The sequence below is a fragment of the Diadema setosum genome, chromosome 1, assembly GCF_964275005.1.
Source record: "Diadema setosum chromosome 1, eeDiaSeto1, whole genome shotgun sequence".
NCBI classification, from domain to species: Eukaryota; Metazoa; Echinodermata; class Echinoidea; order Diadematoida; family Diadematidae; genus Diadema; species Diadema setosum.
This window is the reverse complement of record NC_092685.1, coordinates 27,080,898-27,100,911: the sequence shown is the minus strand read 5'-3', so window position 1 is coordinate 27,100,911 and position 20,014 is coordinate 27,080,898. Positions and strand designations below refer to the sequence as shown.

Sequence of the window (20,014 nt, the reverse complement as noted above, 5' to 3'; positions counted from 1 at the left end):
TCTACCAATTGTGACCCACTAAAACAAAAGGATTCGAAAGTCGGGGGAGGTCAATTATCTGAAAATGACATGACATTATTCCCTTACTCTTCCGCTTTCATTTCATATATAACACAACTCATAAAAGTACTTTGTTGCGGAGATATCTATTATTTCATGAGAGCATGTCGAGTGGTCTAGAAAATCAGCGTCTTGAGAAAACCGTTTTCAAAGTTTTCCTTACGACGCAATCGTGATCAAGGGGAGGTAAGACAGTGTTCACTTCTTGACAGTAGAAGGTATGCTTCTAGCAACCTCCGCGATGTTCATTCAAGCTCAGAGCCAGTGGTCTATGCACGGCCAGTGAGTAACCAGGATGTCATGCACTGATCAATAAGATCACTCCCTCGTTGCTAGGGGCAGAGTCCATCTGTGGCGCTAAATCAAAATCGTCAGACACGTTTCTGTTCATTGACAGTCGGAAAATCATAGCCCAGAAAATTGCTAATTTCTTGCCTTTCCTTTAATCAATTAGCTTCGAAGTTTCGTCAGATGATAGACGAAACATTAGACTACAAAATTAAGCCAAAAACAGAAATTCAATAGTTTTGACTGATTTTGATGATCTGACTTCAAACTCGATTTTCTAGGGTCAGCCGTCAGCGACTTTCAGATCCTTTTGTTGTTGCGGGTCACAATTGTACTTGGGCTTCAGAGAAAAAAAAAAACACTCCAGGTATCCAAACAGACTCAGAGTTGTGTTTTGCTGCAAAGCATGCCAATAATAGCAGCTGTAGGGTAGTCTTCAGACCAAAAGACCACCTACATGAAAAGGAAACATCACTCCTGCATGCAATGTCCAACACGTGAGCTTACAAGCTTTCGTATCAAATCGAGGACACATTTTTCTGGAGGCACTTGTGTAGATTTTTGAAACCCTTTTGGGTAACGAGTTCAAATGTTTCCATCCTGTTGTAGCGGTTGTCATCTTCTAAACTTGCAAATATTAACATTCCAGCGATAGTGCTATGACCACCTTCCATAAGCACACATGGTGCAAGTGCGCGATCAGTGCTCCGATTGTAAAATCACCCTCAACAAAATTACAACAAGACATCATGATTTCAGGAGAAAGTGCATTTGTTTTGGAAGAAGAGAGAACAGCTTAACTTACAGAAATCATCAGATAGCAAAACAACTGTTTCAAGGCTGTGAAATTTCATCAAAATTTTAATCATCAATTCAGTCTGAATTTAGATACATCAACACTGATTTTCACAACAATGTGCTGCTCTTTTGTTTGTCACATGAAAAAATGGAGGAGTCTTCACTAAGTACACAAGCCACAAAACATATTTTGAAGATTGGTTTATATTTACCCATAGATATATTCTAAAGACTTCACAATCCCAATGCTGTAAGGTGTTTTCATTTTCTTCTCATAAAAAGACATTGGCATAGCAGGACAGAGATACATGTAAGAGAACATTTTTTTTATGGCGTCAAATGTCTGTTTGAAAACATCTTTTAGATATTGCTTCCTTAAGATCCAGCAGCTGCTATAAGGCTTCACAAAAAGTTGACAGATTCACACAAGTCTTGATGACGTCTTTATGTTACAGCTGCCATGATTGTCTTTATGATTCTATTTCTTGTGAATTTTTCATTTACAAGAAAGATAACCTTTTCTTTCTTTCCATCCGTGCTCAAAATGTTGGGGTACCCTGCATGGAAGCCAAATGCAACCCAGTAAATAAAATACACATATATTCTGCAGGGAAGTTGTCTAGATTTGTTGATATCGAACAATGCTTTCTACTGGTATGTGAACATACCAAAGCCCTGTACACTGTGGTATACCATCCATCATCATCATCATTCTCGTTTTATCCTCCCCCCCCCCCCCCCATACAACAACAGCAAGAACAACATTCCTAAGACACTGTAAAAGAGACAAGTAAATTTAGAACTCAATCTCACATGCATGTAGCATCAAGTTGCAGTTGAAAATGGCAAACTGTATAAAATGATGCAAAGAGAATTGAATACAGTCTGGACACACATTTTCTTGTCACTCAAATGAGATGATTTATGCTCTCTTTTCAACGTCAAAAAAAAAAAAAAAAAAGTTCCTCATTGTGATGGAATTGAAATGAAACACATGACTTCAGAGTGTCAGCAGATATGGCAACAATTTGTGGTATCACCAACGTGCAAAACAACACATAGAGCCCTGTCACAGATGCACTGTGGGATAGTCCATAGGCAATGTCGCTTCTGGTTGCTTAGTGCATGTTTTCATTAAAATACAAGACAATGCAATCAATGCACATATTTTGTTCATTATTGTTCTTTTCCTCGATTTGAATTTGGCATTAAACGAGTTTGCTTTATTTTCCATTTGACTGATTTGCGGCCATCACAGCCAAGCTGTAATGTGCTCAGACCAGATCCAACTTTGCCACCGAGCAATCCCACAATGCATCTGGAACAAGACTGGTAGGAAGGCACTTGCATATTGGCGAGGCACTTGCATATTGGCGATGCCCTGAATTGAAGCTTGCAGTGTACTTCAAAGGGTTCACTATTCTCTGTATGCATGTACAGCAAAGTGGACAATGGTACGTTTCTTTCCTGCCAAAAATTGTGATGAGTGCATGACTGCTTGTTTGATGGGACATCAAGGAAGTCCGCCGACTGCATAACTGACACATCTCAAGCATCAGAGCGCAATTTGAAGCAAGTTACATCAGAGCTACAGTCAAATACAGTACAGTAAAACCAGGAATTTTTCCATGCATGAAACTTTCACAAACTTTGAAAGGAGCACGCCAAAGTGTCTTTCTACACAATGCATTGAATGCCAATGGCGATTCGAAACATTTTTATGATGAGAAAAAGGCCATCGGCTCCAAGTCACAAAAATTTCATGCAGCAAAAAAGGCTGTTGGCTCCAGTTCACAAAAGTTTCATACTGTGAATGTTTCTGGATTTACGGCATTGTATGCAGATGATGGCTGGCTATATCTATTTTGCTAGCAGGAAGGAGTGCATTACCCTTTACTCACATCAAAACAATCGTCCTGGAAGTAGTCCTGCGTGTGCCTGTCTTTTCTACACAAACTTTGCTTGTGGTTTGATTTCAGGTGACAGAAAAGGTGTTACGGCTCAAATTTCCCACAAGTAATTCAGAGAGTCATATAATCCCACATACAAGGTGAAAAAAGCTGTATTCGTGGAGTTCTTATCAACAGCATTCAGTATGATTACGGTCTGGTATTACTTTGGCACATACTCTGTTTAAAGTTTGTTACCTCATCAAACAATTCACATGCTGATGCAAACATTTTAAATGCTCTGTATTCAGACAATAATACTGTGTTAATGATTGTGTATAACTTTTTGTCAAAAATCAAAAATAAATGAAATGAAATGAAATGTAAGACATAGGAGTGCCAAATGTATGAGTCAAAAAGCCGCATCAGTGCATGTATTTCATTAAATACTGTACCATGCAATCTGGCCTGTTTTGCTACTAGCTTTGCAATAGCTTGTGAAACCACAGCATTAAAAAGTACAGATATTACAAATGCTATCTTAGCTAAATATACAGTTCAAAGTGCCGAATTCTGTGATTTTGTAAGACACACACCAACACTCTATGATACATTATGCATATGCCTACTTTACAGTATTTTGTGACACAAATATGATCTATCACATGATCTTGTGTCATCCAAATAATATCCTTTTTACTTAAATTTCACACACGAGTTAAATCAAGGTCAGTATTGCAAGGTATTACAAACTAGTGCAGAGATGTGCAGAAGGTATATTCAGGTTACCATCATAGTTTAATCAATTACCCCAGCACATATCTCAGCTAGGATTACTACTGTAGCATTTCTTCAATATATATCATTTGCTCTTCAGTTCCTTCAGGTCTAGCTTACATGAGCTACATATTGCAAGGCATGAATCATTAAAAAATATATGAATATGCGTTTGAAAGAGATTTAGTGGAGTGCAAAGGTCAAAGGTCCCTCACGGAGGGGGAGCTGGCCAAGGTCACGTCCCATCGCCCGGTTGATCCGATGAGGGAATCGCCAAATCCTCCTGCAGCTGCTTCATCAAATGTCGCATACGAACCTGTCATGTTAGGAATGCAAGATGAGTTTAGGGAAAATTAATCGCAAATTATGAAGTGTAATCATGATTCTGTTTAAGCTTATGTTTTTCAATACTTAGCCGTGGGTAATTTTATTCCTCTAAAGTGTGTCAAGGAGGGTCTTACACAAAAACAAAGAATCTATGTTATCTCACGAAAGAGGGCACTATACTGTATTCACAAACTTTGCTCACCGGCCCCAAAAATTGTGATGATTTCTACAGAGGTACCAACATCCAGTGTCTACACTCCAATGTAGACAACATTTAACGAAAAGTTACGAAGCACACTATTTTCCACGACAAAAACATTGATTAACTGCTGATTAATTAACGAAGATAAGGCTCAACTTTCTGTATGACCTACTAGAAGAACACCCAATGGTGTAACCATTGATGATTAATGATACTGGTATCTTGAGATCAAGTGCACAAATTCTTGACTTGAGCAGTGAATGTATTATGGAAAATGTTTATCACAACTCTACTGTTCTGTCAAAATTCTCATTCACCCTTGCAGTTGTATATATTCTCATATCAGTTGCCGTAGCATTCGAGTTCCCACAATCTAAACAAGGTTGAATCCAAGTTAAGCAACGAGCACAATAACAATGTGAGTTTAACTATTCCAGTTGTGTTTTAATGAACATGCCGACTCTGTGCAAATAGCACTACAAGCATACACATTGCAGTGAACATTGAAGCCATGGTTAAATGCATCTAGGGTATGTACTCAACTGAGTAGCCAGACATATGATGAAATCAGAGAAAGAGGGAGAGATATTACATAATTGCCATTCTACTGTTCACTCTAATTGTGGAGTAAGAGAACTTGAAACTACCGATACAAAATTCTTGAATCTAGAAGAATTCATTTGCGCATGATTTGGAACATGACCCACCTCGTCCAGTCTCCCTATGTTTCTCTCGATGTGAGACTCAAACACCTGCTTGAGGACGGTGTTGGTGTAGATTCCGCGATTCAAGACGTCGTTGGTCACATCGGTCACAAACTCCAGATACCTCAGTTCTTCCTCCCTAGTATGGGGGAGAAAAAGGCAGGATTGGCAGGAGTATGAGAGGAGGCACGATTTGCAAACACAAAATCTAAAGGGAATTTTTACAAGCACAAAATCTTATGGGAATTTTCACATGAATAATGGATCCTGCTATTGCTCTTCAGCCTCTTCATTTTTTTTTTAAAGCTTTCACTCAAAGTAGCCTGTTTACCAGCAGGGATGATTTGCCAGAAAGACACCTAATTCAAAAGGGAAATGAAATTCACATTGATGGTAGGAGAAGGGACAAAGAGACCTATGGACATGCTTCTCACACACAAGTACCCTTAACAGAAAAATGTTGGCAGAGGTACCACAATCATTTGGAACGATCATGGACATTAAAGTTGCTATGATTGTCTATATCAAAACTGCTGCTTACCCTACCATCATATCATGGCATCAGAGCAAAATCCCACCAATTATATTCTTCAATAGGGAAGCCAACAGGCATCATCACTTGGTGGAAGGTAGTTTCATGGTACACTGTGCATTCTTTCTTGGATGGGAGTGTGGTCCTGAAAAGGACCTACTCAATCCTGATTTTTAAGTAAGCATGTTCCTACCATCCCAGACTGTCCACCTGAGGACAGTAAGAACATGCTTACCAAAATACCAAGATTGAGTACCAGGGTAGGTCCTTTTCAGGACCACCTTCATACATGGTATACAGTGAAACCACCTATCATCGCACATTCCACCACCACAGAAACCTTCAAAGAATAGGCATCATCACCTTTACCAGCACATTCCATCATAATTCTTGTATCCATACCCACTGCAACCGTTACCGTAAGTTAAGCAATCAATGTCATCATCATTATCATCCTAACAAGCACTATCATCACTCTTGTCATCATGTGACTACTACCGCAACCTGACTTTAATGAACACAGTAAAGTCAAATGTACAGAACAGTCAAAGTTTCATTAAAAAATCCTGCCCAAGGTAATTGTTAAAAGTGTGTGTATCAATGGGAGACCTGTAAAGAGGTGACATCATCATCTTGTCTAATCTGCATACTCATATGTTTGCTACAATTATCACTGTTTCAAGAAAACTTGCGAAACTTCAAAATGTCAATGCTTGGTTTCGTTTCAAACCAGCTTGGATAACACCTCTTCCATTCTGTTCTGATTGTCTTTTCTTTTTCTTTTTCTTTTTAAAAACCACCATGAAAATGGCATGGAATTGCTTTGTAACTATTCATAAAGCAGTTCCTTCTTAATGTTTCATTCTTGGAAGATCTGTTCTGTTGTCTAACTTTCAAAACAAAAAACACACACACACCATAAACATTGTATGAAATTGCTTTGTATCTATCCATAAAGGAGTTTGAACTTTTTAATGTTTAATTCTTGGGGACTACTCACTCCTCTTGCATCCTCTTCGTCACCTGCTCCGGAGTCCGGTACGTCATAGAAGCCAGCTCAGACCTGGGACGTGTGAACAAAACATTCATTGTATTTTAGGACTTCATAGAAAAAGATGGAAGTCATTCCACCATGCACACTTCAACAAATGAGCAGATGAATCCTGTTTGGATGACGTTGATGATAATGACACTCTATGAGAATTCAGCAATGTCTTGTATCCAAAATGGACAAAGAAGGGATGATAAATGTTTTACGAAGGGAGGGAGTGCACATTAGCTCAGTTGCTACCGACACAGAGTCCAGGTGAATGATGAGTTTCACTTTCCACTGGCTTTTTCACAGCCAACACACACCATCCATAACTGTTATACAAAACCTAAAAAGAATGTTGCTATCCGATTGGTTGATAGCCCATCACGCGACATTCAGTTGAAAGTACCATCGCATGCTGTCTCTGTCAGCAATGCAATTTTGTGTGAGCAAAAATGGATATTGCGTGGCTGATGTCACCAATTTCCGTTGACTCCCATGATAAACTCACAATCGATTCACAAGTTTCTGTGCCGTTGCATGGCTTTGATATCACAATAAACAAACATTTGCCACGCACACTCAACAATTATAACTCCACTCACAAGTGCGTAGTTTGTCACTCAGTTTTGTAAACAACTTCAACCGATCGGCTTCGCGTACCTATGTACATGTACTGGACTGACTGTGATTGCGCTACTCAGTCACCTTTCAAGGAAAATGGTTGCCATTTCTGTGCTAAATTCAAGGATCTGTGTAGACCACATCTGTTGACGTCCCAGGTGTTGTATAAAACAAATAGTGTATGGTCTTTATTCATGGAATGGGACAAGATTTTGCACTTGCTGAAAGATGAAGTGCACTATTCAACTTGGCTTCGCTTCATTGAAAAGAGCGTCTATCTTTCACCTCGTGCGAAATCTTGTACCATCACACCCATGGTCATTCACTATTTTTATTCTATCTTCTATGAGCAGCCATGGGGCTTGGGTCTCAAACTTGATTACTTCTTACAGTGCTTTGTTCTCCGATTGGCACACACACTGGAGTGATTTCTTCGCCAATTAGCACAGATGTCTGGAAACCGACTGTCACAGAATAGAGACTACATAACCCCCCTAATCCCTTTTCTGTTGATACAACTGAGTGGGCTTGGTAACTTTCACAACTAGGTCACATTTGGGTGGATTACTGCATGCTCATCTATGAAAAATCTTGGCGAGTTAAAGCGGAGTTCCTGGGCATTATAATAGGATTAACAAGGTGCTCAAATATGGATGACAGCTTTGATATTAGGAACAGTGGACTCCTCAGTTCTTTCTTGTTTTTGTACAACAGAGACTGCGATTAAGCTCCTCTGGCTATCTTAATACGTTGTCCTTGCTCACAGTGTCATTCAGATAGGACATAGAATGGGAGGTCACGTGTGTGAAAGAGTAACAACTGATGCACATAAATTATCCTGCTTCATTCATTCATCACAAAGAGCAGAGTGCACAACCTAAAGTGGTCCTGCCTCACATCCAACTGGACACCATGGAAGACCAGCTAGTGCAGCTGAATATGGGTTGTCCAGCCATCGTGTCAGATGGAAAATGAAACAAACAAACATTAAAGCAAAATATACGCCCATCTCAAATCCCATATCTGGAGACAGAATACATACGTACCTTAGAGACTGATTGCCGTAGCTGACATTCAGATCCTGGGTTCCGCCCAGTGGCGTCCTCGCCCCCTTCCTGGCCGGCTTCAGGGTCGACGACATCGGCTGCAGCTGGTCGTCGTCTTCCTGATCGTCGATCTCCAGCGTCTGGACGCGGAGGGCCTGCTCCTCCACCCACCTCAGGTGGTCTTCGGCGCGCTGGAGGCGGGCATTCTCCCTCCGGTCCCGCTTATCCAGCTCCTTCAGCTGCTCTCTGGAGTGCAAGTTTCTGCATGGAATCCATTTGTCATACAGTGTTAAAGGGGGATTCCAGACAATTTTCATAGTATCACATCACGTACTAAATAAATTGACAGCTCCATGTATTGATTAGTGGAATTTACGTGGTCCTTGAGTAGAGAAACCAATACTCTGAAAAATCTTAAAACATATTACACTGAACAGTGTTGATGACATAGGAGCCTCGCATATTTCAAAACTGTAGCAGTGCAATTCCATTACGATACTGCTTGCTTAACAAGTCCACCTGTGTAAAATCTATGCATGCCTTCTTCTTTTGTTCTGTTTCCTTGAACCCCAATTCACGCATTCTTACAGTGAGGCTGCCATGTCATCATCTCTGTTCATTGCAATTTCTTATAAGTTTTGAAAACATTCTGATTCCTCATCCTAATCACTATAGATTCTGAGACTCTGTACTTAGTATAACTAATCTATAGTTGTTCAAATGTAAAAGTCTACAAATCATCAGGAGGTCTCTTTTAACATAGAGGAGATAAATGCCTCACCGAGTATGCCATACTAAAAGAAACAACCATGTCACAGATGTCTTCACAGCTCTGTGACAGTTCCTACAAATAGTATCTGTTCCATGCAAGTAAAGTCTCTGATAAAATTGCAATCATAACTTTCCAGGAATCTGCACATTTTGATGGAATTGCACCAAACAAAAATTGTGGAAGGCATTGTTTTTCATTCCCAATTGGCATACACAATCTCAGCATCCATTCCTCTTTGACAGTTATGTGAGGTGACACTACTATTCAATCTAGCACCAGATATGGACAAAACATTTCATGTAGTTCCATGGCAGTACACATACTGCTTTCCCTCAACAGCCTTTAATACAGAAATAGAAATACATAAAAATAATGCTTTCATAAGCCCAGACTCCCTTCATACTTCCATATTACCGGTCAGTTACAGTACAAATATCTATAACAATATGCACTGGACTTGTACTGCCACTGCCTGGTAATTTGTAATTTTATCTCCTATGGCAACCTCATAGCGCTTTGTATCCACTGGAAAAGGCGCTCTAAAAATATCAAATATTATTCTTATTATATAACAAGACTGAAAAAGAAACAACAAAATACAAGTAATGTAGTTACACAATAACACTTGTGCCTCATACGATATGAAAGATACATTACATCTTGTTAGAAATGTTGAGGAAAAGATTGTTAGCACTGAAAAATTCACGTGAAAAAATTCCTCTTAAAGAATTGGAAAATATAAAATGATCACAGAAACAAAGAAACGAGAAATCCTTGGTCACCTGGTATTCCTCACATCCCAATCTCTGTCCTGCTCATAGTTCTCTGTTTCTTCCAATCTCTTGGTCCCACTGCTGTTTTTCTTCTTTGGTGGATTATAGTTCCTCGACTGGGAGAGTCTGGAAGTGGCATTTGTCTTGAGGGTTCGTGGGGTGTGCATCCTGTTTGCCTCCGTGAACTTGCTGGCCCGCTTGTCCAAAATGTCTCCCGACTGCTTGTTGGGCGTCCTGGCGGACCGGTAATCCATCGTTGTCGTGTTCAGCTCGCCGTTCCTGCCGCTGCGGTACGTGCCGGACGTGGCGTTGAACTGTGATTGGCTGGTGCGCGGCCGGCCGGTGTGCTGGTTGCGGTCGGAGTAGGCACTGTGTGGACGGAAGGCCTTGGTGGGGGTCATTGGCGCGCTGCGGGGCACCTGGTTATCAGGAATGCCGTAGTCTGCGAGGTCCTCATCAAGATCCTGAATGGTTGGTGATAGCATCATTAAGAGAAATTGATAAAAAGCATCGGTCAAGCTTATCACTTACTCCATTAATATTGAAGGAAAGGGGAGGGGTCTTTATTCACACACACACACACACACACACACACACACACACACACACACAGAGGACAGGAACAACTGAACACCTAAAAAGCCTAAGGGAAACAGTGCACATAACATAGTTAAAACATTTACACACACACACATTTCTGAGTCATTTGATTAATTCATTATATTCTTAGTATGTTGTATTGTTTAGACAATCATTTCTGAGGCCATTATACTTGTCAAGTGTTTGCTTATGATGATGGTCTCCTGTATTTCTGTTATATCCAAAGTTGCTTAATTTGTCTTTTGAACGGCAGATACACAGAATCCTATGTTTGCACTACGCATAAAATAATGCCTGCTCTATTTCATCTTTGCATGGTGTTAGAAAATGTTGGATATTTTAATTAATCTGTTAAGAACTGTCAGATTCAAATAATGCTGTGCTCAATTAGTTTGTTCAATTGACTTTGTACTGCATTTATGTATGAAAAAGAAATTCAGAAATCAAATCAAATCGATTAATCAATCAATTTGTCTGTTGTTTTTTTTTTGTGTGTGTGTGATTCTAAAAGAGAGGTAGCATAGTCTTACAAGATTGAGGTCATCAGCGTTAGTGCCAATGGTGTTCCTAGAAGCAGGACGGGAAGATGATTTCTGACTAGCCAGTTTTTTCTTCTGCTTTTCCATGGCCTGCCTTCTCAGCTGATCCTTTTCTATAAGATGTAAGAAAAAAAAAAAAAAGGAGAGAGAGAGAGAGAGAAAAAAAGAGTTTAGTTCTCTGTCTGTAGCACCTATTCAGTTACTCAAATTGGACTATGAATTACATTTCAAGACTGCTTGACATCAGATACATTTAATAGTAATAACAATAATACAGGGTAATTGATGCGGCAATTCCACATGATTAATGTGCTCAAGGTGCAGCGGGTAAAGTAATGATAAAACAAATAATGGTACGGCTTATTAAATTTTCACTGTATATCAACCTTCTGAAGCTTTTGCAACAGAAATATGTTCAGTAATTTGTCATTGAAACTAAAATAGCATAGATCTGACATGAACTGAAGTCTATCCAGAACTATGACCAATAACATTTTACTCATGGATTAAAACAATTGAGTCAGCAACTGAGGATTTCAGCTTGATTTGGAGCCCATGATCAGTTCAGCAAACAAGAGACCTGGGGGGTGGGGGGGGGGGGGGGGGTCTCGCGCTCACCTGAGTATCGCAAGTTTACCTTACACGCAGTCACTAATCTAAATTACACACAGCTCTACTAAAGTTTCACCAGGCATTCTCAAGTAGAAGATGAAAATGTACAACAAGGAAAAGTAGAAATTACGCGGTGCGTAATATATGTCCCCGCCGGAAGTAGCATTTTTTAGCAAAATGTACAATATAGGTCAAAAATCAAGGTCAAAGGTCAAAGAAGTCAAAGGTCACAATTCTGTGTAGAAGTTTTGAAGCCCTCACCTAGTGCCATCACATAAAGCAAACAGAATCAAAATCGGGTAAGAAATGGCGAAGGAGTAGCATTTTGTAGCAAAATGTACAAAACAGGTCAAAAATCAAGGTCAAAGGTCAAAGAAGTCAAAGGTCAAAATTCTGTGTAGAAGTTTTGAAGCCCTCACCTGGTGCCATCACATAAAGCAAACGGAATCGAAATCGGGTAAGAAATGGCGAAGGAGTAGCATTTTGTAGCAAAATGTACAATATAGGTCAAAAATCAAGGTCAAAGGTCAAAGAAGTCAAAGGTCAAAATTCTGTGTAGAAGTTTTGAAGCCCTCACCTAGTGCCATCACATAAAGCAAACGGAATCGAAATCGGGTTAGAAATGGCGAAGGAGTAGCATTTTGTAGCAAAATGTACAATATAGGTCAAAGGTCAAGGTCAAAGGTCACGACTGAAATTCTGTGTGGAAGTTTCAAAGCTCCCATGTAGTGCTATCATATAAAGCAAACAGAATCAAAATTGGCTCATAAATGACAGAGAAGTAGCAAATTGAAGATTTTGATCACACACGGACGCACACACGGACGGACACACGGACGGACGGACGGACGGACACACGGACACACACACGTACGGAGCCCGTTTCATAGTCCCCTGCTCGAACTTGTTCGGCGGGGACAATTAGGGCCCAAATCTGGACCACCTCCCCTCCCCCCCCCCCCCCCCCCCCCCCCCGTAAATTGGGGGATTGGGGGCCCCTGGAGCCTCCTGGGTGGGGCATGGTGCCCATTTGCACAAATTGAGATCCTAACCCCCTAGGGATGCTACCTGCCAAGTTTGGTGAAAATCCATCATGAGCTTTTCGAGAAGAAGATGAAAATGTACAATTTAGGCCCCAATTTGGACCTCCCCACCCATCCCCTCCCCCCTGCCCCTAAGGGGGGCACCCCGGATCTGCTATGAACAAACTACAGTCATTAATGTACTAACTCATAGTATTAACTTAGCTCTATCACTTCTGATTCTACAGAAGATTTTTAAAGATTCCTTAATTTTGGAAGGTTTGGGCCCCTTGGGAGCTCTCCAGGTGGGACACGGTGCCCATATGAACAGATTGAGATCCTATCCCCCTAGGGATGCTACCTGCCAAATTTGGTGAAAATCGGTCAGGGGGTTTTCAAGAAGATGAAAATGTACAATTTAGGCCCCATTAGGATCCCTCCCCTGGGTCCCAAAGGGGGCACCTCAGATTCCGCCATGAACAAACTTGAAACTACAGTCATCAATTTACTAGCTCAAAGTATTAACTTAGCTCCATCACTTCTGGTTCTAGAGAAGAAGAGTTTTAAAGATTCCTTAATTTTGGGGGGTTTGGGCCCCCTGGGGCCCCCTGGATGGGGCATGGTGCCCATTTTTACAAATTGAGATCCTAACCCCCTAGGGATGCTACCTGCCAAGTTTGGTGAAAATCAGTCTTGGGGTTTTCAAGAAGAAGATGAAAATATAAAAAGATTATGCACGACGCACGCCGGACGAAGAACAATCGCAATAGCTCACTTGAGCCTTTGGCTCAGGTAAGCTAAAAACTATAGGAAATTCTCTTTGTATCTTAAACAGTGATTGAATACAAACATGGCCATGTTAGGATTTGGACTGAACTTCCTAAAAGATAAAAAAAAAACAAGCAAAAAATAGGGTTTATGTTGTTGGTTTTTTTTTTTAAGATTGTACAAACACACTTGTGGAGTCGGTGTGACATGTCGGTGTGACATGAAATGAAACTACCCAGGTAAGATACTCACTGACAGTGCTCAATGTCCATGTCTTTGGTGTAGTAGAATCAATTCGTGCTGTGAATCAGAACACAGAAATCAAAACGTACATTCGATCTGTTGCAGTATACATCACAAGCACACCTCTTTTATGCAACAACATCCTACCGTGTATTTACATTTCTACCGTGTATTTACATTTCAGCAGCTGTGAAAGAAAGTAAAGACAAAGCTATCTACTTGTTCCATCTGAAATTCCCCATGACTGATATAAATCATTTAATTTTCATTGATTGTACAGGCTGTGTCAAAAGACTTGGCTCCGATGCAAATTGACATTAACCCCTTTAAGACTAGTCCCGAGTATACTTGGGCAGGGGTCTATAGGAAACATGTTATAGCAACATCAGCTTATCCTAAACAGGTTACGTCACACAATCTCTTGCATCACAGATGTCATTGATTGCGAAGTGAATGCCATTCAGGACAGGATGCTATGAAAAAAGCAAGCCATATTTTGACCAGTATTTCACCATCTAGCAATGTTAGTTACCTTTTGGTGCAAATAATGTCAATATGCTTTCTCAACTAAAAAAAAAAAAAAAAATTAATTAAAAAAAAAAACTTGCACAAATTCATTGTACATAAAGTAAACATGGAATAAGCAAAGAGATTTGGACAAGTGAAATGTGTACCATATGGCATCGTTTGAGAGGCAAGAGAGACCTGCACATTATATGACCGTTACTTTTTTTTTTTTGTATCAGTCCTTAAAGGACAAGTTCATCTTCATAAACATGAGGATTGAGAAAATGTAGCAATATTAGTAAAACACATCATTGAAAGTTTGAGGAAAATCGGACAATCCGTTCAAAAGTTATGAATTTTTCACATTCCCTTGACTCGTTACTGACATATGTTATGGGTAATATTATTCCCATTGCCCTTAGAAAGAGGCAAGTCAAGTGCTCTTTTATTATGCGAAAAAAGTGAAAATATGTTGAATTTTCTTTACATTTTCTTTATACTGTTGTACTCATATGACATCACGAGCCTTAATAGTCTCCTTATCCAGCGGTTCCACCACAAAAATTTTAACAATTCATAACTTTTGCATCGATTGTCCAATTTTCCTCAAACTTTCACTGATGTGTTCTACTAATATTGCTGCATTCTCTCAATCCTTATGTTTATGAAGGTGAACTTGTCCTTTAACTTTGTAGAAAACAATACTACTACATACATGGAAATACATGTCTTTAAAATGTCTACTCTTAAAAGAAAAAAAAAATTGACTCTCATCAATAACAAGATGTATCAGAACTTAATGCAGAGAGTGTATCTGCAGCAGAAGCTTGAACACGATGTATCTTTCACAAAACTTTTAAAGTTCAGATACACCACGAAGACAATATAAAGTTCTCTGCAAATAGTGTCAGAGACATTAGCCCGCTAAAGATAACCAACAATAAAAAGTCTACAGTATCTATACAGGGCTTGACTTTAGTTTGGTGGCTTTTTTTTTTTTTTCAATGGCCCAATCAGGCAATTAAGATTAAAATGGATTGTAAATTTTGCTTTTATTTCAAGCCACTACATTATATATTTTTCAGGACACCAAAATTTCAGATTTAAAGATCTTTAGTGACCCAAACGGGCCACCACACACACACACATACAAAAATGTTAGCGTGTCGACCCTGCTCTATACATACATGTTGCTCAATACTATACAAATGATGCACAGGATAGAGTGCGTTAGTGGAGATGTAGCGCACTCGAGGGTATTTACAATTGTGAAACATGCACGAGGCGAAGCCGAGTGCATGTTGCACTACATTGTAAATACCCGAGAGTGCGCTGCATCTCCACTAACGCCACGAAATAATCCTGTGCATCATTTGTTTTATAAAATGGGTCGAAAACTACCAGCATTTTTCACGTACCTTTGTGGATCAAGATGTCCGAAGATGTTCGTCCCAAACATTTACGCACGTCGCACTCGGAAATCCCACACACATACAAGTACTGTACGTATAAGAGTACAGTATACGTACGCCACACGTTATGCACACAAGAACGGCCGGCCGGCAGCCCGAACTAGAAGTTGTTTACAGGATTGAGAGCGCGTATAGTAGCGCGCGACACACTTGTAACAACTGATTGAGTGCGCACTGCTAGTGCAAACATTGTGACGTCGGCCGTGCATGTTAGTGAGAAATTAATACAAGCACACGTGACTCATTTCAGCGCTTCCAATTGGCAACATTCTTGAACCCATTTTATAAAAAGTACTACAGTATGGTACACTTCGGCAAACTTTTTTTCAACAAAGCCTTCATGTAGTCCCTCAGGTCAGTCAGATTTTGCTGACTTGAAAACGTTCAGAGACTTACATTTGGCCGAGCTCAGCTTCCTGTAATGGACGTTGAGATTGGTGACCACATCATTTTGATTGAGGGCTCTCTTGCAGGTTGTGGCATACGCTGTGTAGGAGGGATATAAAAAATACTGCATAATGCATACCTGCCAACATTTCAAGATGAAATATCTTACTCCTGGATTGCAAAAATCTTATTTTATATGCAAACTGAAGTTAGAAATCTTACTTTCGGTCAAATCTTCAGAAAATACACATGAAAGGTATATCTAAATATTTTTTTAAAATCTGATTTCTCTGACAGAAAATCTGATTTTGCTATTTTTAATGTAAAAAATCTTACTGAATCTGATAAAATCTTACTAGTTGGCAAGTATGCATAATGTTTTGACTAAAACTAACAATTTTTCAGAGTGGTTTTCATCTCAATACTTGGGATTCACTTGGTGCATGGAATGCACGTGGATAAGGGTTAAACACACAGCTATCAATTCTTACTGACAGCAAGGAACATTTTTCCTATTGTTTGAACATTACAGTAGCCTACTGAGTTCTATGTACACAATTTAGGCAGTTGGCTGGTATTGTGTCAACTGCAGGTATTTCACGATTAGAAACTGAAATACTGGTATTCATGATGCAAATTAATGTAATTGCTACAAATACTGACTAATTATAAAATGGCTGAGCACAATGATTGATTACATACGATTATGGGTTTTGTTGCTAAACCATCATAAGATCATGTTTTTACAACACCTACAAGAATTAAGAATTCATAGGGTTTTGTTTAAAAAGTCAATAAAGATGTTACTAAAATTCTAATTCTACATAATAAAAGCCTGCAATGAAACATTGACACTTTCTTTCAATGATAAGACAACATACACATTCCTTATTTATCCACTGTCCACAGACAGACAGACACAGACACAGACACAGACACACACACAGACACACACACAGACACAGACACACACACACACACACACACAAAACGAACAAACAAACAAAAAACACAAAACTACCTGATCAGCGCGCTAATGAAGGCAGAATTCAAGAGACCCAATAGATGCCAATATGAAATAAAGTTTGCTACTCTTTTTTAATATATACTTACGACTGCTCTTAAGAGCTAGATGACCTTTATGCTGCCCTTTGAAGGAGACTGGGCTTGGAGGAACTGCTGGAGTTGGAGTGTCTGGTTGAAGATAAACATAACATGATTGATTTCATCTTTTCACTGTTATCACAAAGAAAAATACTAACTATCATGTGTTATATACAACAGATTGATATTATATCTTACCTTGCAAAGAACTGCCACATATAATTTATTACATGTACCAAGTATTTATATACTCTTTAGGCCGGACGTCCACTGGGGCGCGGACAAGCCTAGGAAGGGTTGCAGAAGCAAAGTCTGTCATTTCGGCATCCTGTCCGCGTCAAACGCGGAAAAAGTGTGCAAATCGGGGTATTGTCCTGGGACATTCCTGGGAATGTCCGCGGGCTGACTGCGGACATTCCTAGGAGTGTCCTAGGAATCACTCCAGAAGAGCGTGAAATACCCCAGAATATGCTAATCGTAGCCGGGCAGCACGGAAACATCTAGACTACACCAGGAATGATTAAATCATGAACGTGGACAATCAGGATGACTTGCGGACAGCAAGAGTTAGATATGCGGACAGTATGAGGAAATAGGGCAAGGTTGTAAATTGGGAGCCGACTTTCGATTTTTCCCATTTGACTGCTAGCTGTCAAGGTCACACCAGCCGAAATTTGCTTTTCCATATTGCTTCAAATACTGACAGTGAGAGATGCTGAAATAGCACTTACAGCTCATAGGTCAGTGATGCATCACAGACCCGATACGGAATGCTTTACCCGACTCCCTGAAAACACAAACATCTCTGTTTTCTTTCAAAGCTGACAGTCTCCTGCTTCCTTATTGAATCAAATGTACTGCCTTATTTGTATTACATATGTAACTATGAATGTTATGCATGTTGTATAAACTGCACTTTTTGTGTTGCTCCTTTGTCATTTGGATAGGTTTTGTTTAAATTTGTCATATTGATGTAATTAATTTTTTATTTGATTTGATTTGAGAAGAAAAAATAAATACGAACGAACGAATGAGCACTGGCCCTGGTCCCCTTTAAATGTGTTAGGATTGTCATTATCAAACAACGTCAAGCTTATAACATAGTACTTTGACATAAGTGTATACAGTTGGCAGCAAAATTATTCAACCCACCATGCATTTTTGACATTTTGGCAAAGAGAATAACATTGCAACTGCAGACTGTTACTAAATCATTCACGTACAACTGTAGTCAACAGATAGTTAATTACAATTGAATACCGAAACAAAAGTCAAGATTTACTTCATAGTCCATCCAAAATTGCAATTTTCACACAAAAACCACGTTGCCTGTTTTTTGGGCATGTAAACGTTCCAATTTTAGATGGATGATAAATAAAATCTGGCACTCACCTCAGAACACATGCATGTGGCTTTTAATTTGTCATTATTCATCCATGTGTATTTATACAGGGGGTTGAATAATTTTGCAACGTGGTTTTTGTGTGAAAATTGCAATTTTGGATGACAGATATGAAGTCTCAATAATGAAGATTTATATTAGACGAGTTTGAGGTGACAAAAAATGATCTAAAGTATCAAAACTCAAAGCGATTGCAATGCGATCGTTGGGCCCTCTTTGTGTTGTGGGTCATGACGGTACAACCCTGTCGCTATTTATACAGCGACTGGGCTGGGATGTGTTTAGTTATCGGCTGGGTAAGCATATGGTAAGATTAAGAAGAGTTTCGCCTGTTTTTAATTCCGCAGGATGAAGACATCAACATCCTGAACATAATACAGCAAGCAAAAATATTGCGTGTTTTATTTTCGCGCTAGTTTCTGGTTGCACGAAGCGAAATGCGCAAAAATTTTAACACTACAAACTGACAAAAATGTTCACTTTTACAGTACCCTACTCAGCTCAACTCTGGAGTCTCAAGCAGCCAGCATAGCATGCCATTAGCAGTGCATGAATTCGTGCATTTCTAGGCTTTTGTAAACTTAAATTCAATATTATTGGTGTTTAAAGGGGTGGTGCACGAGTAAGCTAAACGGTAAACGTAAACCTATCACAGACCAATAATGTCTATAGACACTAGACCTCTATAGGTTCTAGATCTAGTAATTGTAATAGATCTAGGCCTACTGCGCTGGCAATACTGCTTACCATGCTTACGTTTACCGTTTAGCTTACTCACATAGCAATACTACCTCACTGTCCTCAGCTTAATGCAGCCAACCCCTGTGTGCCACTGGCCACCACCACCACAACCACCACCATCAGGCATCGTTACCACCGTCTACGGACGAGTTCCAATGTATTATTGTGTAAATTATGTAGAAAATCGTTTCAGTTGTAAATATGTAAAACACCGACATAAATTACTGTATATGGGACCGTTGTCAGCTGTCGTCGTTAGCGACGCCTTGCGAGTATCACGCCTACCGTTACCGGTAATTTCTCTATGTAATAACACAAAATCTTCATATACTTCTTACTTCTGCGATAACTTGGATCAGCCATATTTCTCTGAAAGTCTTGCTGGCGTTTAGCGGAACAGAATGGAAATATACACCATCTTCACTACCTACGTTGACGTCTAACGCTTTCTCACACGGTAGGACCTATGGTATGCAAGTGTGTTTTGATTTTTACTTCTCACTCATCCGATAGAGGGCGTTTCCGGGAGAGACCAAAAAACACCAAGAAAATAAAAACAAAATCGATACGACATGATGTAGTATGCGCAAGCGCGTGACTAGAATCCATGGCAACGATTACAGTTTCCTAAAGACACTAACACTAATTGCTCTGACTGTGTTAATGTATAATGAACTTCGAGAAAAAAATCCCCATTTCTCTAAAGAATGCATATGAATCATAGTTATTATGAAAAATCGCTGAAAGAACCTAATGGGGTATAACTTCACTGCAATTTATTTCTAATATCGC

At 39.6% G+C, this 20,014-nt stretch overlaps 1 protein-coding gene across 1 annotated transcript; it reads right to left on the bottom strand.

Annotated features, from left to right (window-relative positions):
• Nucleotides 1-1,899: 1,899 nt before the first annotated feature.
• On the bottom strand, nt 1,900-19,691 carry LOC140229163 (spermatogenesis-associated protein 7-like). The gene is made up of 10 exons (XM_072309432.1): nt 19,561-19,691; nt 17,089-17,169; nt 15,985-16,074; nt 13,619-13,666; nt 10,956-11,077; nt 9,835-10,289; nt 8,281-8,541; nt 6,578-6,640; nt 5,049-5,184; nt 1,900-4,128 (listed from the first exon to the last, which is right to left on the bottom strand). The coding sequence occupies exons 1-10, from the start codon at nt 19,583-19,585 to the stop codon at nt 4,048-4,050; spliced, it is 1,362 nt and encodes a 453-aa protein (XP_072165533.1). The 5' UTR covers nt 19,586-19,691; the 3' UTR covers nt 1,900-4,047.
• Nucleotides 19,692-20,014: the final 323 nt, after the last annotated feature.

What these genes read in the sequence shown, in the direction of transcription:
- LOC140229163 (XM_072309432.1), bottom strand. Translation starts at nt 19,585, where the DNA reads ATGGCTGATCCAAGTTATCGCAGAA. An exon ending in TCTAGCTCTTAAGAGCAGTC is followed by an intron (nt 16,075 to 17,088) that starts GTAAGTATATAT and finishes CCTCCTACACAG; the next exon opens with CGTATGCCACAACCTGCAAG. An exon ending in GAAGCTGAGCTCGGCCAAAT is followed by an intron (nt 13,667 to 15,984) that starts GTAAGTCTCTGA and finishes TCTGATTCACAG; the next exon opens with CACGAATTGATTCTACTACA.